The sequence below is a fragment of the Rosa rugosa genome, chromosome 6 (assembly GCF_958449725.1).
Source record: "Rosa rugosa chromosome 6, drRosRugo1.1, whole genome shotgun sequence".
NCBI classification, from domain to species: domain Eukaryota; kingdom Viridiplantae; phylum Streptophyta; class Magnoliopsida; order Rosales; family Rosaceae; genus Rosa; species Rosa rugosa.
The window spans coordinates 50,295,397-50,322,077 of record NC_084825.1 but is presented as its reverse complement, the minus strand read 5'-3'; the positions used below and the strand labels follow the sequence as shown (position 1 = coordinate 50,322,077).

The following is a 26,681-nucleotide window of genomic DNA, read 5'->3' as shown; positions in this document are numbered from 1 at the left end:
AAAGTGAAAACTCTCTGCCTGACGCTGAGAGAAAAGGTTTCATCCTTGTTCTTATGTGGTCTATTATGCCAATTAATCGCACTCAAGATGGTTAACTGGTGAAAATATCAATCATATCACTAAAGCTCTTCCTCAAATAATACTTTTTTATTATATTGTTGCATCAATTTATCAGGCAAACTTTTACTGATTACAGTATGAAGATGCTAAGGCACTTGAACATTGCTAGGCAAAGGAGTTTACATAGAAAGACCAGTGACGCACTGGAGTAGCTATGGCACATGGGATTTAAGGTCTTGCACGCCATAATCTTGGGGAGGCATTCACATAGAGACCTCCATCAATTGGTAGGGTGACCATGGTCTTGTAAGTGACCACTTTTTTTTCATCAGCTAGCTTGAATATATAGCTGCCTAAAAGCATAGCAGAAAAGATCTTCATCTGCGTATAGGCATGTTCCTTTCCAAGACAAATTCTTGGACCAGCCTGCATGTAATCACAGAATCTCATCATAAATCACATTAAGTAGCTTCTTTTCCTTTATGTTTTTACAAGATGTGCAACGGCTAGCAGTGAGTGAATGAGTGATTTCAATATATTTTCTTACACTGAAGGCTATGAATTTATAAGGGCTTTCGTCCTGGAAAAGACCATTTTCATCGAGCCATCTCTCTGGCCGAAACTCTTCTGCATCATCTCCCCATACAGATTTCATCCTTCCCATTGCATAAGGTTGGTATACCACCATGTCCCCCTTTTTGACACTAAATCCATCTGGCCAGGTATCATCAGAAAAGCACATCCTTGTGTTCTATAAATGGCAGCATCACACAAACGAACTTTTTAAGAAGTACAATACTTTATTCAAATCCAGATATGTGAGGAATTGTAACATTACAAGTATCAATTGATGCATATTAGATTTACTTACCATTGGAACTGAAGGATAGAGTCTGATTGTTTCACTTAAAGCTGCATGGAGATATTGCATTTTGTTAAGGGCTTCTTGATCAAGGCTTGCTGCAAGCTCATCAACACTTACATTATCTTTCAAATTTATTACTTCTCTAACTTCCTGTGCAATCTTTTCTTGTATGTGAAGATGCTTGCACATCATATAAACAAACCATGAAAGAGAGCTAGCTGTCGTGTCTTGTCCAGCAACAGTAACACAGAGGACTATGTCTCTGAGGTACTTTGGATCAGTATCTTTCAATTCCAAACGCCTTGAAACCAAGTCTCTTTTCTTCAGCTGCCATTAATCCTCATTACATTAGTAATGACAAAGTACCAAACTAATTCACTCTATAAGCAATAACAAACAGGATGACATGGAAGGTAACTCACCAATAGGTTGACTTCTGGATTCTGGAAAGTTTCAATCTTGCTATTGATTAATTTATACACAAATTGATCAACCACTTTGAGGTTTTTCTTTAGCTCGGCTTCCTTACCGATGTTTAAGAAGCGTTTGATCTTCCAGAATACATCAATTAACCGATACAAGGCAGCTTCTTGCTCCGATTCAAAAGCATGGGAAAACCGGTTGCCTTCTTCATCTTTTCCACTCATGCTGTCTAGTTCGATACCAAGTAGAATCTTGATGATTGAGTCTAAGCTTGCTTTCATAAACAAATCCTTCCAAAAAACACAAGATTTATAATATATCAAATAGATATAACAACTTAAGATCAAAAACCAAAACAAATATAACAATTGAACCTTCCATACATGCATGTTTCACATACAAGTTTTTTTTTCACTGAAACATTATATCTCATTAAAAACTCATGGATTATCAGTTAACTGAATAACTTTTATTTAAGGGAAAATTTTGCAAACAGTACATTAACTAAATGCCACTAATAATTTTGATACATAAAGTTTCAAACCGATCATTTTGGTACATGAAATCTGAAGTCCGACCCACTATATAGACACGACGTCAATAACGCCGTTAACTTTTATGTCATTATTCATTTGTTAAAGAGTAATTTAGTACTCTCACTCACTTTTTTAGTAAAAAAAAAAAAAAAAAAAAAAAACGGATCTCCTCTCTCTCTCTCGACCCCGACTCACCACTAGCACAGCCGCCACTATCCACACACCTCTCTGTCAATCCATTTATCCCAGAACCCATCTCCTCTCCATCTTCCCTTTCAGATCAATCCATTCTTCTGGCGGCCGGCCTCGATCCTAGGATCAAGAAGTGATGCTCTTGGGTCCTTGCTGCACTGCGGCATGAAGGAGAAGATCGGGATGTGCTCTGTTTTGTTCGACGTTCACCGAGCAGCGTGGCTGCAAGTTCATTCTTGTTCAGCAATCTATTAGCTCAGATTGAGCTATTATGATTGTCGAAGGTAAATTCTGAATCCTAAGGTCTGGGCACTGCGATTGTTCTTCTCGGTGCAGAATTGGAATGGGTGGTGGACATATGCTTATTTTGGCTCTATTATATGTTGATTGATTATGCTGGACAATGGAATTGGCATCATGTTGATTAGCTACCAAATTAAGAATTGAAAAACATGGAAATTGCGTTGGTGGTCAAGTGTCCAGATTGTATTGAATCCTCGTATGAACTAGTTTTGAATAGTGCTTTTGATATATGTTGATTTACTGTAAGTTTTGCTCTTGTTGCAATGGTTGTTTGATGAATCCAATAGAGAGAAGATGTGGATGGTTGGAATTGCAGAGGTGATCAGGATTGGGAGGGGGGAAGAGAGATGGGGTGCTGATAGAATCACAGTGAGAGAGAGAGAGAGGGAACGCTGGGTGCCCAGAGAGAAGGTCGGGTGCTCATAGTAAAAATCTGAATAGACCATATTACCCTTCAAATTAACGGCATCATTGACGTCATGTCTAGATAGTGGGTTAAATTTCAGATTTCGTGTACCGAAATGCTCGGTTTGGAACTTTATGTATAGAAATTATTAGTGACATTTACTCGGTGTACTATTTGTAAAATTTTCCCTTTATTTAATGCTAAGTCAGCTGTCACATGAGGTGGTTTCTAGCCGGTAATAGAAAGGGATGGTGAAATTCCTCATATCTTACATTTATTAACAAAAGCTCTACATGCATTAAAATTGTTGTGGTTCAGGTGGTGAAGGCACTAGGGTATTTCCTCTCATCTCTACATGCAATGGCTTTTGTTTGAGTAACACTAAAGTCCTCAATGGGCCTGTATGTCTTATATAATAACAATGTAATGTGATTAGTGAAACACAGAAACGTTGCAAACATACTTGGATCTCTATTGCTTGGTTGCTGGTTGCAGCTTCATAAATTATGCCAGCAAGTTTAACTGCATTAGTTCTGAAAACTGCACAGCTGAAGTCTCTCACTACTTTTGTTGAGAATTCAGCACTCATCACCTTCCTCTGATGTCGCCATTTTTGCCCATCCACTGCGAAGATCCCATCGCCCACAACATCTGATATAATGCTGTATATATACGACCCCTGCAGCATGTTGGAACTATAACTCGAATGGCAAATACGTATAAATTTAACTTATATATATTTAAGCATTACACATCATACCTTGCCATAATTAGTAAAGTTTGTTTTGAGCACATATTCCACATTTGCAGGATCTGCTGTGTAAACCGCACCTTTGAAAAAGTCGAGCATTCTGTAAGTTTTGTACTTGCATGCAAGCTCAGTCATGTAATGGTGCACCCTAGGGAAGTTGATCAGTTGGTGCACGATAGTTCCTGCAACAGGATGATATCTCTTGTTTTTGTCACGCAATCTTCGAGCATGGTCTCTAACCACAACTATAGCTAAAACTAACGCTAAACTTAATGCTACCACCGTGGAAGCAAAATCCATGATAGTGTTAATGAAGAATGTTAAGAGTAGCAGAGGAAGAAAGCTTTTCTGTTTGTGCCGACATCCTATCCAACTATCCCAAACTAAATATATGCATGGGAATTCGGCAGTTATTGAACAATAATGAAGTGAACAAGGCTCCACTCCAATTATTGTATTTGGGGACCGATGAATAATGGCATTGAACCTAGCCTGTTGGTCTGATTTGGAAAGAAATGACAAGAAATGACATGGCTGGCCAAATCTCCATCGCACGTTCCTTATCACGAAAGTTTTTCTAGATTGCTCTGACTAATCATTGAAGCTAGCTTGTGAGTTTCTATCTAGACTACTTATGATTTAACATTTTCCTGGCTCTCATGCATTTTTTTTGTCAACATTTTTCATGTGCCCATGGTTTGCTTACCGGATAACTCAACTCGCTCCGGGACAGAACAACAGTGAATGGAGCAAATGATTGTTGGTCCAATAGCCCGTGATAGATAAAGACGTGTTTTGTGTAATCTCTTTACTGCGTGTGTGTGTGTCTGTCTGTGTGTGTAGGGACTTGACAAAATTTCACTAGACCATGCATGGTAATAATTGAGCACAGCCAAGCTATATATAGACATGTGTTGTGGCGTGAGGTCTAATCACTGACACTACTGTAGCAAAAGGAGCAGTTGTCTCTCTCATTCGATTTCAATTGCAGGTGTGGATGTTATATGGGTTTGGAGATGGGCAAGGCTTGGACGAAACAAGCTGATATCCACCATTGATCGGACCTCATTACCAACTGGGAATGCAACCATGCTTTGAGGCCGAAAGCACATACCACTTTACCTTACGTACCCATTACCCAACTATACTGAATCTTTTTTTTTTGACGATTTAACTATACTGAATCTGCTATGGTGTCTTGTTCTATTTGTTGATCGGATTTCAAGTGTAGCCTTTTCTGTTTTGTTTATCACTATTACCTAGCTAGGCATTTTAGAAAGCAAAGGCTTTTTTGGTAGCCAACTACGTAGGCATTAACGAATAATTGATAGCTGAAGATGAATTAAGCTAATTAAAGCATGAAATTGATTATACTAGCTCACCACCTAATTCGATCTCGTCCAAATGAATAAGCTAGCTGCTATCTCTCAACACTGGGGTGATCACAAGGGACAGATTGGTTGTTGCCACTTGCCGGAATGTGATATTTCGATAACACAAATCAATTACAGATTTCAGTATTTAATCAATCAAAACATATTCTAAAAATCATGTTTTACCAATTGTACGTGAGATTAACAAATATGATAATTTGAATAGAAATGAGGCTTTGCATAGTTTAATAAGGTAGGAGGTGTCACAAGGAATCTGTGAAATGCAATTGCATGCCAAAACATATTAAACCTTGTTCACACTAATTTTTTCTTCAAATTTTTCCATAAAATCACCATTAGTAGATAATGATTTTTAGATCCATGTCTCATTCGTCATTCGTGATATTTAAAATCACCTTATCACCATAATCACGCACAGTGACGTTTTGAAGGGGAGGCTGGATTTTCTCTTAAACCCAACTCTGAGCTGTTTGGATCTGAAATTTCTGACCATCATTGTCTTATATTTATACCAGGTTAGTAGGTTTTGGGCCCCAAATCTCGAATTTTGAGCCCGAACTGAAACAGACCGGTTCTGTACTCGATGAAAAACAAGTTGAGCCCAGCCCGTGCCCAACCCTGGACTGAGAAGAAGAATCCCACTATATATCAGCGAAAAACAAAGATTGGCCATTGACCCCACTTTTAAGAGGGAAAGGGTGGTTGATCGAGGATAAAAGAAGGGTCTTTCTAAATGTACCCAGCAAATATCTAAATACACCCAGCAAATAAATTTTGTATGAAAAGACAGTTGTATCCCCATAAGAAATGACATTAAAAGTCATGGTAAACTAAGATAATAACAAAAAAAAAACCCATAAAATTTGAAATTATGTTTTCTATGTACCCAGCAGTTTGTATAGAAGGGTCTGATGAAGATTCAAAAAAGAACTTAGAGGTTCTTTGGTGGAGAGTTAAGACCTGCTGGTTTGTTAACATAATTGAAATTAAAAGCAAGAATAATGGTCTTTCCTCATTTAGCCCATACAACATGTGGCATCAAACAATCAAAAGGCTGGGGCTTCTTGTTGATAAAAATGGTACACCGTTGTCTATATGGTCTCGGATTATTGTTCTTCTTTGATAGTCTAGATGAAGATTCTTCAATTGGGATTGCCAAGCAACCGGACACTCTAGATGAGCAAGATGCAGGTTATATCAGTGAACTGCTCAAGTCTGTGCAGATGGTTATATATGTAATGAAGCTCTATTCAAGAGAGTTATATTGGCAAAATTTGAAACTGCAGTTGAGATGGAGAAGATAACTTTTGGTCATGAAGAAATTAAAAAAAAGTCCATCCAAATTGAGAACACGTCTTTGAATTTGGAGATGGAGCGGTTTGCTTAGATGCTTTGCAATTGATTTCCTTCATTTTAGGTAAGAGATCTTCACCATGCAAAGGCCTCCCTTTCATTATGATAATTGCATCCTGTTAGTCCCTTCGATCTATTAGGATCAATGATAATAACAAGGATAGAGTGCATTGCTTGCTTCCACATTGCGTGTGTCTGCTGGGTGTAATACCCGTCAGGGTGTAAGAGTTGTGCTGGGTGTTTGGTATTCTTCATCAGGGTGTATGGGTTTTGATGGGTGTGTGAATTTTGCTTGATTTAATAGGGTATTATAGGAAAAATTGCTGGGTGTAGTTAGAGATTATATAAATTTGTTGGGTTTAAAAAGTTTGCTGGGTGCACTTAGATATTTGCTGGGTACATTTAGAAAGACCCTAAAAGAATTGCAGAAGAGAGACACAAGAGCAGAGAATGTAATGGTTGGCCTTTGATTATCAAATTTTGGTAATTCTAAATTCTCAACTCTCAATTTTTATTATCTAGCAAGAGAACAATTTTTATTTATTTATTATTATTTTTTTACCTGATTTGCTTTGATCGATGCTAAGAAGATGAAATATTATAGGTTTTCTCTGTGTTGCTCTCCTTGCAGTCAAAAGGCTAGTTACAAATAAAGTAATGAAACATAGGCAGGGGTGGATCCACATATAGGCAAGCTTAGGCACTTGCCTAGACTGAGTTTTTCTTCTTTACCTTAATTTATATATGTTGGCTGAAGGAAGCCACTTAAAAAAAAGTCAAACCAGATGAATCTGGGGAAGAAGAAGACCGTGCAACGTGATCTTTTTTCTCTCTCTTCCCGATAGCAACTCTAAACGACGTCGTTTTGAGCTTTCATTTAATATTAATCATACTCCAAAACGGTGTCGTTTTAAGACTGAATAAGGGATAAAAAAAAACTTGCCCACAGTTCAGATAGGACTTGTCCCAAGTCCCAGCTTACATCGTTCTCCCAGGTCCCAAATTCCCAATTTTGCAGAACAGCTTCCAAGCTTCCATATCTCTATTTATTTTGGCAATTGAAGATTGGAAATTTGAAAGCAATTTTTTTCTTTCGATCATTGACAATCAAGTAAGTTTGCTTCAGTTTATTCTTCATCTTCAGTTTATTCTTCTTACTACCTTAGTTTTTTTTTTTTTTTTAGTTGAGTCTTGCCTTACCTAAGAATTACTTCTGGATCCGCCACTGGCCATAGGTAAACTAAATATCAATAATATCCCTTATGGTAATCGAAAGATAACCTTGAGTAATAGTTCTCCTCATCAAGTTATCAAGCAATGCTTTTATTGATCGATCACACGGTATGAAGATGATCAGGCACTTGAACACTACTAATTAAGAGGATAACATAGACAAGACAAGGGATGCAATGTAGTTATAAAACATGGGATTTAAGGCCTTGCATGCCCTGATCTTGGGGAGGCATGCACATGGAGGCCTCCATCAATTGGGAAGCTGACCGTGGTCTTGTAAGTGACCACTCTTTTCTCATCAGCTAGCTTGAATATATATATAGCTACCTAAAAGCACAGCAGAAAAGATCTTCATCTGCATATAAGAATGTTCCTTTCCTAGACAAATTCTTGGACCGGCCTGCATGTGATCATAGAATCTAATTAGAAATCACATCTATTATGTAGCTTCTTTTTCTTTATGTTTTAACAAAACGTGAAACAGCTAGTAGTGAATGTTTGAGTGATATCAATATATGTTCTTACACTGAAGGCTGTGAATTTGTAAGGGCTTTCATCCTGGAAAAGACCATTTTCGTTGAGCCATCTCTCTGGCCGAAACTCTCGGCATCATCTCCCCATAGAGATTTCATCCTTCCCATCGCATAAGGTTGGTATACCACCATGTCCCCCTTTTTGACACTAAATCCATCTGGCCAGGTATCATCAGAAAAACACATCTTTGCATTCTACGAATGGGAGCATCACACAAACAAACTTGTTAATAAAGTAGAATAAGTAATTAAATTCGAGGAATTGTAACCTTGCAAGTATGATTGGACATTCAATTGATGCGTGTTAGATTTATTTACCATTGGAACTGAAGGATGGAGTCTAAGTGTTTCAGTCAAACCCGCATGGAGATATTGCATTTTGTTAAGGGCTTCCTCCGTAAGGCTTGCTGCAAGCTTCAGGTTTATTGCTCTAATTTCCTGTGAAATCTTTTCTTCTCCGTAAGAAACCATGAAAGAGTGCCAGCTGTCGTCTCTTGTCCGGCAATAGTAATACAAAGGACCATGTCTCTCAAGTACTTCAGATCAGTCTCTTTCAATTCGAAAAACCTTGAAACCAAGTCTCTTTTCTTCAACTGCCATTAATCCTCATTTACATTATTGATGATAAAATACCGAGTTAGTTCAATCTATAATATAGAATAAACATATTACATGGAAAGTAACCTACAGATAGGTTATCTTCTGGATTCTGGATAGTTTCAATCTTGCTATTGATTAATTTATACAAAAATTGATCGATCACTTTGATGTTTTTCTTTAGCTCTGCTTCCTTACCAATGTTTAAGAACCGTTTGATCTTCCAGAAGATATCAATAAGTCGATACAGGATAGCTTCTTCTATAAGCATGTGAAAACAGGGTACCTTCTTCATTTGTTCCACTCATGCTCGCTAGATCGATACCAAGCAGAATCCTGATGATTGAATCTAAGGATGATTTCGTAAACAGATCTGCCAAGATATCTTTCAAACATATATAACAGCATAAACCTTCTTCATATACAACAGCATAAACCTTTTACAGTATTCGCATGTTTCACATACAAGTTTTATCAAACTTTTTACCTTATTTTATCTATGGAATATTATTGTGATAACCATGAAGACAATGCAGTCAATGCTCAGTCAACCATCTTTTTAGTTACCATCCTATGTAAAAGCTGATGTGACATAGGACCATTGCCATATCAACTGATACATAATCAGTGATTCCTAGGTGATACTTAAAATTTGGTTCACCTAGTATTATTCAACTAAGAAAGAGTCTTGTTTCATATAACCAAGCGCAATGCTATGGTATGTTACATTTCTCATACATGTCACAAGTCATGTAATATTTACTACTTTGAGAACTCATATTATTACTTTGATGACTCATGTACTAACTAAGAAAAAGTCATTATTAAGATAAAGAAGTTTTCATTAGAGTAAAATAGGTGTTTGTTTGAATAATTAAGTCCTAAAAGCGGTTGGTATGTACGTCATATGTTCATATGTTATAGAATTTTCCCCTATAACTAAAATCTGCATAATGAAAAAAAAAAAAAAAAAAAAAAAAAAACTCTACAATATGTTAACATATGACTTACATACAATTCCCACTTTTATGACTTAATTACTCAAACGATAACCTATTTTTACTCTAATGATCAAGGACTTTATTTATCTTAATGATGATTTTTTTTCTAGTTATCACATGAGTTGTTGAAATAATAACATGAGTCCTTATAAAGTGGTAAATATTTGATAAAATAGGACATGTATGAGAAATATTAACATACTATAGTCAATCTTACCCGAATTGTTTGAGTAACCAAATTCGTTAATGAGGTGACAACATGTAAACTTGTAAAGTCAAATGTTACAAACGTAATTGGATCTCTGTTGCCTGGTTTCTGGTTTCAGCTTCATAAATTAGGTGAGCAAGTTTAACTGCATTGGTTTTGAACACGGAACTACTGAAGTCTCTGAGTGCTTTCATTGAGAACTCAGAGCTTGCCGCCATCCTCTAATGCCGCCATTTTTGCCCATCCACTGCGAAGATGCCATCGCCCAGTCCATCTGACAAAATGTCGTACAGGTACGAGTGTACGACCCCTGCAGCAGGAGGTTGGAACTATAAATAACTTAAATGCCACATAATCTACTGTTTACATTACAACTATTCTTCCTACATACCTTGCCATAATTGTTGTAATGCTCGAGCATGTATTCCACATTTGCAGGTTCTACTGTGTAAACTGCACCTTTGATCGAATAAGTCGAGCATCCTGTAAGTTCTGTATTTGCATGCGAGCTCAGTCATGTAATGGTGCAGCCTAGGAAAGTTGATCAGTTGGTGCACTACAGTTCCGGCAACAGGATGGTATCTCTTTTTCTTATCACGTAATCTTCCGCCATGGAGTCTAACCAGATATATTGCTAAAACTAATATGAAACTTAATGCTACGGCAGTGGAAGCAAAAAGATTATAGAACACTTGGATTCAGGGGATTGTTTATATGTTGCAGGCATGCAGAGGAAGAGATCTTTTGCATTTTTGGAGACTATCTCCCACCATCCAACTATCCTAATTTGAACAAACAACACAACAAATAGGCTCCACTCCAGTAAATTGGCTTTGAATTTTTTGGTGTTTGGTAGAAGATTGGAAGAAATGATAGGCTGGCCAATTTTCCATCGCACATACCGTATCATGGCAATGGGGCTTCACTTCTCATTGATGTGACTTAGTGAAGCTAATGACTTTCTGTCTAGATAAACAGTTCACTATATATTCAACCAACTCAAGATTAACATTTCCTTCATTTACCAGATATATTGCTAAAACTAATGTGAAACTTAATGCTACGGCAGTGGAAGCAAAAAGATTATAGAACACTTGGATTCAGGGGATTGTTTATATGTTGCAGGCATGCAGAGGAAGAGATCTTTTGCATTTTTGGAGACTATCTCCCACCATCCAACTATCCTAATTTGACAAACAACACAACAAATAGGCTCCACTCCAGTAAATTGGCTTTGAATTTTTTGGTGTTTGGTAGAAGATTGGAAGAAATGATAGGCTGGTCAATTTTCCATCGCACATACCGTATCATGGCAATGGGGCTTCACTTCTCATTGATGTGACTTAGTGAAGCTAATGACTTTCTGTCTAGATAAACAGTTCACTATATATTCAACCAACTCAAGATTAACATTTCCTTCATTACCAAGTACATACTGTACATTAGATGATCTTTCAAAGACGACTCCCTCCGATTTCAATCATGCTACAGCCCCCCCCCTGCTTGTACGTTTGATCCCCCTCTTTCTTTCATTGTTTCTTCAAGCTTTGGCATGTATATCACAAATGTTATAACTAGCTATGGTTCCCCATGATTGAGTCCATGGCTAATTACTATTTAACTTTTTTGTCCACGTTTTATAAATTTCTTTGCTCTGCTTACCTACAACTTGTGCTCTAGAACACAAGGATTTCGTTAATTTCAAAGCATGGAGGATTTCGATCATTGTCAAGGCCAACAATCATAACTGTTTTTATTAGCTGTTTTGTCAGATATTTCTTACACACACAAGATTTCTGTACTGGTATATGCTGTTATGTAACAATACAAACATAAATTTTATTACAGGTCCCAACCAGCACCCATGTGAAGACTTCAATATGTAGGGTGATCATGGACCTGTAATGGACCACAGTATTCTCATTACTCATCTTGAATATGTAGCTACCAAAAACCACATTAGAGAAGAAACTTCCTATAACAAGAAACTTGTCATAGACAAACTCTTTTCTCCGGCAGATAAAAAAGTTTACATTTCTTTCTAATATATACTATCGTGGGAGCTATAGACGTTACTGTTATGCTTGTTTATCCTTACCTTGAAGGCTATAAATTTTAAAGGGCTTTCCTGCTGATAAGAGACCATTTTCATCGAACCAGATATCTCTGAGAATGAAGCTCTCCTACTTCATCCTCAGTCCATCATGTGATTGAAATTTGAGTTAATTAGTTTTAAGTCCAAAAATCATGACTTGTTTTGATTGTAATCAGGACGAAAAGTTTTGTTAATTGCGGTCCAGTGACTAAGTATCCACATCAGCCTACTTTCCTATATTAGCATGATGAGTTAAATTCTAATTTTTCACATACCAAATTTACTCATAACAATATTACTCAAAACAATTAATAATAAATTGAGAGTTAATGTTGTTTTTAAATCAATTTGGTATTCATAAAAACCATACCAATTATAATATGTCATCAGCACAACAAAACCCTTAATTGATGCTTGGCATTAAAAAAAATTATAACTTATATAAAAGGGTTTTTGTCCATTTACCCCATTTCGAGATATTTTTTTCCCACTTACCCCATTAAATTTTTTTAATTCCCTCTTACCCAAAACACTCTAAGGAGGTCTTCCCTAATACCTCATTAAGATTTTTTTTTATTTTTTTAATACCATTTTACCCTTACCCCTTTGTTACATAGAGAGAGAAAGAGAGAAACCATGTGAGACTTCGCCGGAGCCGGTCACCGGCCGCCGGATTCCGGCCAACTTTCACCGGATTCCGGCCAACTTTCGTAGGATTCCGGTCACCGACCGCCAGATTCTGGCCAACTTTGGCCGGATTCTGGTCACCGGTCGCCTCCCGCCGGAGGTCCCAAAAGAGGTCGCCTGAAAGGTTTATTGCCCCAATAGACGTCTATTGCCCCTATTGCCCCCCTAATGGAGGAGCAATAGAGGTTTATTGCCCCAATAGACGTTTATTGCCCCAATAGTCTATTGCCCCCCAATAGAGGGACAATAAACTTCTATTGCCCTCCAATAGACGTCTATTGCCTCCTAATAGAACTTTCGGTCGCCGGAATGAGAATTAATCTTCCTTGAATTAGACAAATAAAACTTTGATTAAAGAAAAAAAAAACGAGGAGATTACATCAATTCAAAAAGTCTATTGCCCCTCAAAGCAGAGAAGTTGTGGTCTAAAACACAAGAACAATAAATGAAGCACTTATTTTGAATTTCTACAATAATGGTGCCCAACAAACCATGCCAAAGACAAAGATGAGAAATTATTAGGTGGTCCTGTACCACCACCTGACACTGCTGACATGGTGGTCCGGACCAATAACTTTAAGACATGTGGACTGTAGTTAAAATGTTAACCACATCAGCTAACAGAAGGAATAACATCGTTAGGGAGAGTTGCCCAACAAACTACTCTTCCCCTTCGGATCATCTCCCCACCGCAACCTTGATTGAACGTCTTGATCATCTCCCCATAGGCCCACCGCAAACGGCGACCACAGACCCACCGCAAATGGCGACCACAAGCCGTCAAACCACAGCAGCAGCGGCGGCGGCAACCGGCACCAGCACTACTACCCCCCAATGACGCCGTATCGGTCCTCGTCCTCGTCGGCTTCGTTCAAAGGCTGCTGCTGCTGCCTCTTCCTGCTCTTCTCCTTCCTGGCGCTCCTGGTCCTGTCCATCGTCCTGGTGATAATCCTGGCCGTGAAACCCAAGAAGCCGCAGTTCGATCTCCAACAAGTAGGAGTCCAGTACATGGGCATCAACTCACCCAATCCCACCACCGACCCGAACCCGGCCTCCTCTGCCTCTCTCTCCCTCAGCATTCGCCTGCTCTTCTCCGTCGAGAACCCCAACAAGGTCGGAATCAAGTACGGCGAGTCCAGGTTCACTGTCATGTACCGCGGCATCCCTTTGGGTAAGGCCTCCGTCCCCGGCTTCTTCCAGCAGGCCCACAGCGTCAGGCAGGTCGTTGCCACCATCGCCGTCAATCGCGCCAATCTCATTCAGGCCGACGCCGCCGATTTAATCCGCGACGCCTCCCTCAACGACCGGGTCGAGCTCCGGGTCTTGGGTGACGTCGGCGCCAAGATCTGCGTCTTGAACATCGATTCTCCAGGGTGGAAGGCGACGGGGCCGATTCGATCACGACGTTCGATCAAGGTTGTGATGCATTGCCATCAGTTACAGGAGAGACGGAGTTAAGGATGTCACAAACCGTTTAATTCCTCTTACTAATACTATACACGTGTCATTTTTCCATTAGTCCGGACCACCATGTCAGCAGTGCCAGGTGGTGGTCCAGGACCACCTAATAATTTCTCGACAAAGACAAGGCCTTCCGAAGTGTTCTGTCCCAGTGTTTTCTTTTCTATATCTGATCATGGTCCTGTAATTGAGCACTCTTTTCTCATCATCCTCTTGAATATACATCTTGTAAGTAAATTGGGCTATTACCATTCAACACATGACTTTCCCAAGGTCACTAGGAAAGCATAAGGTACAGAGGATTGGGAGAATATTTCTCCTGCCTTTTCGGTGGCTCAAGGCTTTAAAGGAAGATTGCAGAATCGGATCATGTAGAGGAAATCAAGGAGAATCGTCTCACTGATCTTGAGTTAAAAGCGGTATTCATCTCATATCATTAATATGATTTTGAAATTGATATGCATATCGATTAAGTTGATTTGAGATACTTATCTGCTTTAAAAAGTTTTTGATATGCATATCAAATAAAGATTGGATTTACAAACAGTTAGAAAATATTAAGTGTTTATCGAAATCAGTTTTAAAAGTTTTCCTTGTTTATCTTGTTATACATGAAAAAGAGATTTGAGTGAGGGGGAGTCTTGCTCCTCTATAAAAGGTTTCGAAACTGATTTTAGGGGTAGAGTTTTTAAGCATCGAAATTGGTCTTAGTCTTTGTGTTGCATATGCTTACTTAAATCTTCTACTGAAAAACTCTCGTTGCTTGTTTCATGTATTATCTTGCATACTCTATCATTTCCATAGTTCATTCTCAAGATCAGTGAGATGATCAAGTGCAAGAAAGATTGAAGATCGACTCATTTACATGTTGTGTTGTTTGAGTCAGAAGTTAGAACAGTTGTAAAACAAGTTAGCACTTGGCTAATTGAAAGTGATTGTTTTGAACAACACTACTTGTATACTATAAACTTGATTATTTCATATTGGATTGATTTTTCGTGTTGGCTACGTCAAAAGCCACGCAGTGAAGTTTCCTCAGTGGAGAGGTTTATACTGCGTTAGCAATTCCTGTGTACTTATTGTTAAAGCCAATTTCTGTCAAGCAGTTCTATCAATAATATTGCAATATTGTTCCATTAGGTATTTTCACATCTGCGCGCCTAAAACCACAAAGATCAGATTCCTATAATTGCACCATGTTCATTAGGCAATGCTACTTTTAGCAATTGTCACAAGGGAATAATGTACTATATATGGAATAATATACCATAGTACATTATTCTTATTAAAAAAATAAAAACCATAGTACATTATTGTACAGTGATGAAGATGATAAGGCACCTGAACACCGTGGTGGTAATCTTAATGTACATTAATGTACCAATCCCATGCTGCTAGGACACTAGCAATTATAATCTTATCAGGTCTAAGAGCAACTCCAACAGCTTCCCTATAATTTCTGTATTATACGGAAGCAAAAGTCAAAGCTTTAGCCTCTTTTTCTTCTCCAACTCCAACAGATTCCTTATTTTACCACAATCTCTAAAATCTCCATATTCTTCCTTAAAATTTTAGAGTTTGCTGTAAATATAGGGAATTTGGTTTTATTTTTCCTCACTTTTCCTAAAATAGGGATAGTTATAGGGAATCTGTTGGAGCAAAAGAGACTTATTTTTCCCTAAAATAGAGAAAAATCAAAATATAGAGAATCTGTTGGAGTTGCTCTAACCATGTCACCACCGGCAACCTGCATTTCATGAAAAGTTCCAATGCCTCCTTGAACAAACCCCGTTATAATGCACTTCCAACTAAAAATGCTCATCCGGTTCATTTTCCCAAACACATCCATTATCTCATCAAGACTCCCACTTAATCATCGAGTTACCCAAAACATCTCTTTAAAGCATTTCATTGAACACCTTGTGTGCACAGCTCCAATACCCACAAACGGAGTACATTCTCATCAACGCATTTTGAACAAAAGACATGATCTTGAAGCCTAGCCATGCATTCCTTTACAAGGAACGGAAAAGTGAGGCAATTGGGCTCAATGCCATTACAAAGCAATTGCTTATACAGCAACAAGGACCGAAACGAAAAAAGTTTCATCACCAGCACTGCCTTTTTTAGACATAGATTTACTGCAATTGGAACATGGTTTTTATTAGAAGCTGCTGAATTATGGATTATGCCCATACTTTTCCCTAGTTTAGGGATTCCTTGTTTTAAGGAGTTGTGTTGTTTACCTTTTCCCTAGTTTAGGGATTCCTTGTTTTAAGGAGTTGTTGTCTTTAGTTTGTGGTTTTCAGCCACTATATATAGTCGTGTACATGTTTGGTAAGAAAATATATATACAAAAAACACCAACATTCAAATTTCAACATGGTATCAGAGCAGAAATTCTCATAGGACCTGCATCTGTATTGTTCTTTCAAGATTCTCGTGTTCCTTTATCATTCTCATTAAGATGACAGAAGGAGAAGGTTCTCTCGTTGCAAAGACAGAAAGCCCAGATGGGAATCCAAATCAGCGTCTGTGCTCAATGCTTCTAAATGAGTTCAACTACCTTCCTTGGTCAAGAGCCATCACTCTAGCTCTTGGTGGAAGATCAAAGCTCAGTTTCATCAGCGACAAAAACAACATCCCAGATGCCTCATCAGCTGAATACGAAAGTTGGTTATCCAAAGACCAACTGGTTATGTCATGGCTTCTTAATTCAATGGAGCCAAAACTTGCTGAAATCTTCAGCTATTCAGAATCATCTCGACATCTTTGGGTTGCTGTCAAAGATATCTATGGCAACCTAAACAATGCAGCAAGAGTGTTCCAACTCAAAAAGGATCTTGCAGGGATTCAACAAGGTAATCTCTCATTTGTTCAACATCTTGGGAACTTAAAAGCCAAGTGGAATGAACTTGATATGTATAGACCTCACACCACTGATGCCACCATATTGCGGAAAAGAGCTGAAGAAGATAAAGTGTTCCAACTGCTTGCAAGTCTGGGATCTGAATATGAAGATCTCAAAAGCCATCTTTTGATGAGCCCTGAGCTTCCTTCATTCACAACAGTATGCAACTCCATTCAACGTGAAGAAGTGCGTAAAAAGGTGATGAATGTAGACACTAGTGCTGGAGGGTCAGAAGCTAGAGCATTTGCTGTAAACAAAAGTGTCACAAGCGACAGAACATACAAGGGCAAGAGGCCAGATCTGAAGTGCACACATTGTGAACGCATTGGACGAACTGGTATAGGCCACACAAGAGAGAGATGTTGGATATTGCATCCAGAACTGAAACCTAAGTTCAATAAGGAACAGAAGAATCAAAGAGGCAGCATTCAGAGAACCTCTTACATCTCTAATTCAAAGGCAAACTTCAGCAACACTTCTGAAGATATTATGAACTTCACGTCCAATCCAATAACTCTCATAAATGAGTTTGCTACATATCTTCAAAAGAAGCAAGGCAGTTTAGACAGCAATGAAAATGGAAGCACAACTGCTATGCTTGGAAAGTTTGCTGGTTTTCTGGCAAAATCAAATATGGCTTCTTCAAAGGATATACCAGGTATTATTTGTGCCATTTCCACTGCTTTGGATGTCAGTAAGAATCATGATTTTTGGATAGTGGATTCAGGTGCCTCTGATCACATGACAAATAATTATTCCATATTACATGATTTTGAAACCTTGTCAAAATCTTCACATGTCTCAATTGCAAATGGTAACAATGTTCCCATCTTAGGAAAAGGAAAATTAAAGCTTTTTTCAGATAGCGTTGAGTCATTTGCATTATTTGTACCCTCTTTTCCATTCCAACTCCTATCTGTAGGAAGGTTAACAAACTTGTTGGATTGTCTAGCTATTTTCTCTCCTTACAATGTTGTGTTTCAGGATCGAGTGTCCAAGAAGAAGATTGGTGAAGGGTTCTTTCTAAATGGCTTGTACTACATATCAACTTCATCAAGTTTTTCAAAGTGTTTTCTAACAGAGTCCAAATCTGCAACACAACAAAAATTGTGGCATAAACGCCTAGCTCATCCATCCTTTCATGTTTTGTCAATGTTGTTCCCTAGTTTTTGTAAAGTCTCCCATGAATGTGAGACATGTCATATGTCAAAGTTTACTAGATTGCCTTTTCAAATCTCTCAATCTAGAGCAACTCAGCCTTTTGAGATTGTACATTCTGACGTATGGGGACCAGCATCCCTAGAATCATTTGATGGCTATAGGTTTTATGTCACCTTTATTGATGATTTCACTCGAACCACTTTTGTGTATCTTTTGAAATTCAAGAGTGAAGTCTTCAAGTGTTTCCAAGATTTTCATAACCTTGTCACAAATCATTTTTCCTCTAAAATTTGCATTCTAAGGTCAGACAATGGCACTGAATACACATCCAAAAGCATGACTGATTATCTCAGTGCTCAAGGGATTATTCATCAAACTAGTTGTGTTGGAACACCACAACAAAATGGCATTGCAGAACGCAAAAATAGAGATTTACTTGAGAAGGCTAGGGCCATAATGCTTCAAACAAATGTTCCAAAAAAATTCTGGTCTCAAGGAATTCAAACTGCAGCTTACATTATAAACAGATTGCCTAGCAGTGTGTTAAATTTCAAATCTCCATTTGAAGTTCTAAAAGGTCGAAAAGTTGACATAGCACACCTTCGAGTATTTGGTTGTACGTGTTTTGTACATATTCAATCAAATCATCGGGATAAGTTTGATCCCAGAGCTGTCAAATGTGTGTTCCTAGGGTACGCATCTACCCAAAAGGGCTACAAGTGTTACAATTCAAAGACCAGAAAAATATTTGTTTCAAGGGATGTTCGTTTTGATGAGTCTGACTCTTTCTTTCAGTTATCTGATAATGAACCTCAGGGGGAGCATATTTGTGAGTTGTTTCCCATACCAATTCCTGCTGAAGTTGCAGTAGACACTCCTAGTTCACAACAACCAGTTCAACAATTTGTGGATACTGAAGAGGTACATGCAGACTCTGACACTCAAGATCATCAACAAGAGGTGGCACCAAACACGTCTCAACCTCGAAGAAACCCACCAAGGGTGAGACATCAACCAACAAGACTTCAGGAATATGAGACTTACACACCACGTTATCCTCTTGCTCAAATTGCTCACTCCACCAGTACCTCCTCTCCTCACAATGCATTCCTCATCAAGATTTCCAAAGAAACCGAACCAAGGAACTTTGAAGAAGCAAATCAATCATCAGTTTGGAAGAAAGCTATGCATGATGAACTCAAAGCTCTTGATGACAATAGAACCTGGAGTATAGTCAAGCTTCCCAAAGGGCAGAAAATTGTAGGGGCAAGATGGATTTACAAAATCAAGTTCCACTCTGATGGTTCAATTGAGCGACATAAGGCAAGGTTAGTAGCTCGTGGCTTCACTCAAACCTTTGGTGTTGATTATAAGGAGACTTTTGCTCCGGTTGCTAAAATGAACACAGTACGAGTTTTGTTATCTGTTGCTGTGAATTGTGGCTGGTCTCTATACCAAATGGACGTCAAGAATGCCTTTTTGCATGGGGATTTAGAAGAAGATGTGTATATGAGATTACCTCCTGGACATCCACGTGAAAGTGAAGCTGGAATGGTGTGCAAACTTCACAAGGCCTTGTATGGTTTGAAACAATCCCCACGTGCTTGGTATTCCAAACTGAGTTCGGTTCTTTTTGCCTCAAGCTTCAAGCGAAGTCATGCAGACTCCTCCCTGTTTGTTCGAAATGGCAAGGCTGGGAAGTTGGTTGTTCTAGTGTATGTGGATGATTTAATCATCACTGGAGACAATATGGATGAGATTAAGTCTCTCAAGTCAGCCTTGCACAATGCCTTTGCCATCAAAGATCTTGGACCATTGAAGTACTTTCTTGGAATTGAAATGGATCACTCCTCAAATGGTATGTTCTTAAATCAACGCAAATATGTTGTTGATCTTCTTGATGAGGCAGGAATGAAGGATAGTAAGCCTGCTCGCACTCCTCTTAATAGTAGACTTAAAATAGATGTTGACGGAGAACCTCTCTCAAATATTTGTGTTTATCAACGCCTTGTGGGTAAGCTCATTTATCTCACCATTACAAGACCAGACCTCACTTATGCTGTGAGTTTGGTCAGTCAATTCATGCACTCTCCTACCACTCATCATCTACAGATTGTCAAGAGGATTCTTCGCTACTTAAAGGGCACAGTTGATCGAGGAATTGTTATGAAGAACAATGGCCACTTCAACCTTGTGGGCTACTCAGACTCTGACTGGGCAGGAAATGCCATTGATCGAAAGTCCACAACTGGGTATTGTACTTTCATTGGAGGCAACCTCGTTACTTGGAAAAGTAAGAAACAAACTGTGGTTGCTCGTTCTAGTGCCGAAGCTGAGTATCGTGCAATGGCATCCACAGCTTGTGAACTCATATGGTTAAAGACATTGTTGGGTGACTTGGGCATTGTGTGCACTGCGCCTATATCTCTACATTGTGACAACCAGGCTGCCATGCATATCGCAGCCAATCCAGTCTTCCATGAGCACACCAAACATATTGAAATTGATTGTCACTTTGTTCGAGATCAGGTTCAGTCTAAACTTATTGAAACAGTGTACACACGATCATGTGATCAACTAGCAGATATTTTTACCAAGATTCTTGCTTCCGCTCAGTTTGAACGTCTGCTTTCCAAGCTTGGCTCAAGGAACTCCCTTGATCCAGCTTGAGGGGGAGTATTAGAAGCTGCTGAATTATGGATTATGCCCATACTTTTCCCTAGTTTAGGGATTCCTTGTTTTAAGGAGTTGTGTTGTTTACCTTTTCCCTAGTTTAGGGATTCCTTGTTTTAAGGAGTTGTTGTCTTTAGTTTGTGGTTTTCAGCCACTATATATAGTCGTGTACATGTTTGGTAAGAAAATATATATACAAAAAACACCAACATTCAAATTTCAACAGTTTTACTGCAATTGAGCCGAAGGAGGCCAAAGAATAGATTTACTGTAATTGGAACATGTTGCAAATGTCTTGCATGATTCTTAGAAACCTCAATGTTATTGTTACAAAGGGGATTTCAGACAACATACACTAAACATTATAACTAATCAGGCACCTGAACAATACTAGGCCAGGGAGTTTATATAGCGAAGACGCGAAAGATGTTTAGCGCATCAGATTTAAGGTCTTCAATCCATTCCCTAATCTTGGGGAGGCATGTAAATAAAGTCCCCCATCAATTTGGAGGCTCACCATCGTCTTGTAGTTGACCACTTTAGTCTCATCAGCTAGCTTAAATATATAACTGCCTAAAAGCACAGCAGAAAAGATCTTCATATACATATAAGCATGTTCCTGTCCTGGACAAATTCTTGGACCAGCCTGAGGTCAGAAAATAATTATCATGAGTAATCCCAAAACTTAACGACTATTAGCAAGTATTTTAGATTTTTTACCTGGAAGGCTGTGAATTTGAAAGGGCTCTCATCTTGGAATTGACCATTCTTGTCGAGCCATCTCTCTGGCCGAAACTCTTCTGCATCATCACCCCATAGAAATTTCATCCTTCCCATGGCGTAAGGTTGGTATGCCACCATATCCCCTTTTCTAACACTAAATCCATCTGGCCAAGTATCATCAGAAAAACACATTTTCGCATCCTATGAATGACAACATCACATAAACAAACTAGTTAAGTTGTAGAATAAGTAATTCAAATCCAGAGTGAGGAATTGTAACCTTGCAAGTATGATTGCACATTCAATAAATGCATATAGGATTTATTTACCATTGGAACTGCAGGATAGAGTCTGATTGTTTCAGTCAAAGCCGCGTGGAGATACTGCATTTTCTTAAGGGCTTCATCAGTAAGGCTTGCTGCAAGCTCATCAACACTTGAATTGTCTTTCAGATTTATTACTTCTCTAACTTCCTGTGCAATCTTTTCTTGTATATGAAGATGCTTGCACATCATATAAAGAAACCATGAAGGAGTGACAGCCAGTGAGTCTTTTCCAGCAACCATAAAACTAAGGACCATGTCTCTTAAGTACTTTGGATCAGTCTCATTCGATTCCAAAAGTCTTGAAACAAAGTCTCTTTTCGTAATTGACTGCCATTCATCCTGAGTGTATTAATATCATAATTACCAAAAGTTTAATCTAGGACAAAGATGGCATGGAAGGTAACTCACAGATTGTTTGTCTTCTAAATGATGGATAATCTCAATCTTGCTTTTGATTAATTTGTACACAAATTGATCTATCACATTACTATTTTCCCTTAGCACTGCTTCCCTGCCGATGTTTAAGAACCGTTTGATCTTCCAGAAGATATCAACAAACCGCAACAAGGCAGTTTCGTTTGCTTGATCAAAAGCAATGGAAAACCGGTTACCTTCTTCACTTGTTCCACTCAGGCTGTCTAGTTCGATACCAAGCAGAATCTTAATGATTGAATCCAAGGATGATTTCATCAACAAATCCTTCGAGAAAACACTACGATCTTTATCATTTTCAAAACAATGACAACAAAAATGCTATGTGATTAGTGAAACATTGCAAACCTACTTGGATCTCTATTGCTTGGTCGCAGGTTGCAATTACGCGAGCAAGTTTAACTGCACCAAATTTGAAGACTGCACTGCTGAAGTCTCTCAGCATTTTGGTTGAGAATTCAGAGCTTGCTGCCTTCCTCTGATGGCGCCATTTTCCCCCATCCACAGCAAAGATTCCATCGCCCAGAACATCTGACAAAATGCTATGCAGGTACAACCCCTACAGCTTGTTGGAACTATATGAATGCCACATTTTTGCCAAATATCTAACTATTTACATTTAAATTTTACAGCTACATAATCATCTTACCTTTCCATAATTTGCAAAGTTTGTTTTGAGCATGTATTCCACATTTGCAGGATCTACTGTGTAAACTGCACTTCTCGACAAGTCGAGCAATCTGTAAGTTTTGTATTTGCATGCAAGCTCATTCATGTAGTGATGCAGCCTAGGGAAGTTGATGAGTTGGTTCAAGACAGTTCCAGCAACAGGATGGTATCTTTTTTTCTTCTCACACAATCTTCCAGCACGGTGTCTAATCAGAAGCGTAGCTAAAGTTACTGCTAAACTTAATGCTATGGCAGTGGAAACAAAATCCATGACACTCATAAGGATAATGAATAGTTCCTGCAGTAGATTCAGGTTTAGGGTATCATATGAGAGACAGATTTTGTCTGTTTCTGCCAACTCCCACTATTCCAAATTAAATACTGGGTCTGAACAAGAAACTGAACAAGGCTCCACTCCAATAACTGAGGACTGATTATGGCATTGAATTTCTTGGTCCGTTATAGAAGATTGGAGAGAAATGAATGGCATGGCTGGCCAAACTTCGATCGCAGAGGTCTTATTGCAGCAGATTTAGAAAATGTAGTAATAACAGCCAAGTGAGCTTGAAAAACCATGGCAATGGGGCTCAACATCTAAGCCAAGCAAACTAGTAGTTTCTCATTACTGTGATTTAGTGAAGCCAACGCCTTTCTATCAAGATTAGCACTAGCTTCAGTAATCAACAGACTCAGGACCAAGATTAGGTGATCCTTTCAAGAACTACTGCATCATCGCTTGTTTGATCCCTCTTTCTTTCACTAATAATTTTCTTTCATTAAACCTACAAGTTTTGGCATGGTTTGGAGGTAAAATAGATCAAAAACATGACTAATCTCTCTCCTTAATTGTTCGTCCACAATTCCCAACTGCCCATGCCAAAGACAAAGACAATTAATCTAAAAAGAGAACAAAAAAAGAAGAAGAAGAAGAAAAAACAGATGCACTTTCAAACCTATAATTGAGGCTAGCTAAATTCTTTAACTTCTTGTGTGTATGTGAGTTTGAGTATATTTATCTTTGATCCCAACACACCGAAATTATTGCTCCCATTATAATTCTTCTGAAGAGCTAGCATTAGAGCTTTCATCACCTTTTTCAGCTTTCACTATTTTGCCAACTATAAAAGGGAGCAGTCTAAGGTCTTAATTTGACATTTGCCTGCCTAATCTGGGAGAGGCATGCAAATGAAGGTCCCCGTCATATGGAGAGTGATCACTGTAACTGATTACTTCTTTTTTTCATCACTCAGCTTTAATATGAAGACAGGAGAAAGTATATTCATCTGCCTATAACCAAATTTCCTTTCCTAGATATATTCTTGGACATACCTATGTAATCACATAACCTCTTCAATTAATTTTGCCCGTGTGAATCAACATTTTTTTTCTTACCTGGGAGGCTGTGAATTTGAAAATGATTTCATGTTGGAATACCATTTTCTTCGACCCATATCTTTGGCCAAGTTTTGTTCTGCGTCATCATCTCATAGTGATTTCAAGCTGCCCATGGCATAAGGTTGCCACCATATCCCCTTTTTTGACATCAAAACCATGTGGCCAGGTATCATCAGAAAACAAAGCTTCCCATCCTAAACCCTATTCAAATTCAGAGAATCCCAATCCATGGTTGAGTGAAAGGTTTGTTTTCCATATATTACCTGGCTAAATTTTCAGAGAATAAAAACTTCATGATCAAGTGACGAACACAGCTTGTGGCTACCTGCAAAATAAGATACAAATAATGATAAGGGCCTGAATATTATAGCCTAGTTCATGAATTTCTTCCAGCAAGAGAGTTAATTCCATAAGGCTGCTTGAACAAGCAGGATGATGGTGCATTATTTCTCGAAGAGAAAATCTACATGGTCTCAATATCTGCTTAAATAGGAAAGCTAGAAAGAAAATGGGTACCTCAAAAGGAAATCTGCACCCAACTAACCTTCATAATTCTCATTACTGTGATTCACGGAAGCCCATTCCTTTCTATCTATCTAGGCCTCATTATTCAACTGACTCAAGACCCATAATACTTCGTCCATTACAATATCAGGGGATCCTCTCACTGAGAATTCAAGAACAACTCCATCGACTTCAATCATGCTACAGCCTGCGAGTTCCTTTTTGATCCCTCTTTCTTTCATTAGTGACTTAATTGTTTTCACATCATTAAATCTACTAGCTTTGGCATATATATCACACAAGTTGACATAAAAAGCATGGTTCAGAGGTTCCATATCAATTAAATGACGGGCCACCAGTTCTCCTATCTCAACCTTTCCATGTATTTGACAACCTCCAAGTAATGCACCCCAAACAAATACATCTGGCTTCATTGGCATGCTTCTTATCAACCTTTCCGCCTCTTCAATTAGCCCGGCTCTGCTAAGTATATCAACCATGCATGCATAATGATAAAGCTGTGGTTCAATTAAGTAAACACGTCTCATCACATCAAAACACCAGCGACCTTTCTCCACTAAACCGGAATGAGCACAAGCTGACAACAACCCAACAAACGTCACATGATTCGGCTCAACCCCAGTTGCTTCCATCTTTTCAAAAAGATCAAAAGCCTCATTGCCAAACCCATGGAGTGCAAAAACCGAAATCATAGCTGTCCACGCCAAAGTATCTTTCTTAGGCATTTCCTTAAAGACCTCATAAGCTTTTTCCACACATCCACATTTACCATACATGTCAACCAGAGCTGTTCCAATAACCACATCACTCTCTAGCCCACTTCTCCTCAGGTACCCATGCACCCATGTCCCGTGATCAACCGCGCCAAGATGAGCACAAGCTGCAAGGACACTAGCAATCGTAATCTTATCCGGTCTAACACCGCCCCTAACCTGCATTTCATGAAAAAGTTCCAATGCCTCCTTCGGCCGACCGCCTTGAACACACCCAGTTATAATGGAATTCCAACTAAAAATACTCCTCTGCTTCATCTTCCCAAACACACCCATCGCCTCATCAAGTTCCCCAGTTCTCAAACACCCCTTAATCATCAAGTTCCACGAAACCACATCTCTCTCAGGCATTTCATCGAACACCTTGCGTGCGCAACTCAAAGACCCACAAACAGAGTACATATTCATCAACGAGTTTCGAACAAACACATCATCTTCACACCCGTACTTAACCACTTGGCCATGAACGCTCCGGCCAGCGCCGCCATCACTCCTCGCCGCGCATTCCTTCACAAGAAACGGAAAAGTTAGCCAATTGGGCCCGATCCCATTACCAACCATTTGCTTATACAACACCAACGACCGAAACGAAGCAGGTTTATCCAAAGCACTGGTCTTTCTACACGCGTATGCTCTGATCATGATGTTGTAGACGTAGAGAGTCGGGTTCTTTATGACCCGGAAAACTCCGGTGGCGTAGGTCTGAGAACCCGAATCGGATAGAGCGCAGAAGAATAGGAGACGAGTGATGAGAAAGGTTTGGTCTTGTTTGAGTAAAAATGGGGACTTTATGATGTGGGTGTGGATTTGTTTGAGCTCTCTCATGTTCTTGCATTCTTCGAGCAAGTGTAAGAGTGTGGTTCTAAGACTTGACATTTTAGGAGGGAATCAAATTTGGGCGCCAGATTTATATAACCTTTTTTGTTAATTTCATTAAACAAGGAAAAAAAAAAAAAGAGTTTGATTCTGCGCATTACTATTTGGCCTAGTGGCAT

At 38.8% G+C, this 26,681-nt stretch overlaps 3 protein-coding genes and 1 pseudogene across 7 annotated transcripts; 1 reads left to right on the top strand and 3 right to left on the bottom strand.

Moving 5' to 3' along the window:
- Window positions 1-118: 118 nt before the first annotated feature.
- LOC133714793 (cytochrome P450 704C1-like) lies at window positions 119-3,961 on the bottom strand. Its single transcript, XM_062141050.1, has 6 exons — window positions 3,546-3,961; window positions 3,249-3,464; window positions 1,348-1,638; window positions 932-1,252; window positions 608-811; window positions 119-486 (listed from the first exon to the last, which is right to left on the bottom strand). The coding sequence occupies exons 1-6, from the start codon at window positions 3,834-3,836 to the stop codon at window positions 289-291; spliced, it is 1,521 nt and encodes a 506-aa protein (XP_061997034.1). The 5' UTR covers window positions 3,837-3,961; the 3' UTR covers window positions 119-288.
- Window positions 3,962-7,414: 3,453 nt separating this feature from the next.
- On the bottom strand, window positions 7,415-8,648 carry LOC133716961 (cytochrome P450 704C1-like; annotated as a pseudogene).
- A 4,797-nt stretch (window positions 8,649-13,445) lies between these two features.
- LOC133716960 (uncharacterized) lies at window positions 13,446-14,095 on the top strand. Its single transcript, XM_062143587.1, has one exon. It carries the CDS (start codon window positions 13,472-13,474, stop codon window positions 14,093-14,095), a length of 624 nt encoding a protein of 207 aa, XP_061999571.1. The 5' UTR covers window positions 13,446-13,471.
- Window positions 14,096-21,080: 6,985 nt separating this feature from the next.
- On the bottom strand, window positions 21,081-26,613 carry LOC133718586 (cytochrome P450 704C1-like). Of its 5 annotated transcripts, XM_062145453.1 has the most exons (7): window positions 24,905-24,963; window positions 22,974-24,713; window positions 22,677-22,883; window positions 22,301-22,591; window positions 21,896-22,219; window positions 21,564-21,767; window positions 21,081-21,489 (listed from the first exon to the last, which is right to left on the bottom strand). In XM_062145453.1, the coding sequence occupies exons 2-7, from the start codon at window positions 23,271-23,273 to the stop codon at window positions 21,274-21,276; spliced, it is 1,542 nt and encodes a 513-aa protein (XP_062001437.1). In that variant the 5' UTR covers window positions 23,274-24,713; window positions 24,905-24,963; the 3' UTR covers window positions 21,081-21,273. The 5 variants fall into 5 exon arrangements, 1 of the variants encoding a protein (XP_062001437.1); XR_009850388.1 differs by lacking the exons at window positions 21,081-21,489; window positions 21,564-21,767; window positions 21,896-22,219; window positions 22,301-22,591; window positions 22,677-22,883 and having other exon boundaries at window positions 23,278-24,525; window positions 24,652-24,713; window positions 24,905-26,613; XR_009850389.1 differs by lacking the exons at window positions 21,081-21,489; window positions 21,564-21,767; window positions 21,896-22,219; window positions 22,301-22,591; window positions 22,677-22,883 and having other exon boundaries at window positions 23,278-24,525; window positions 24,652-24,713; window positions 24,933-26,613.
- Between the last annotated feature and the right edge of the window lie 68 nt (window positions 26,614-26,681).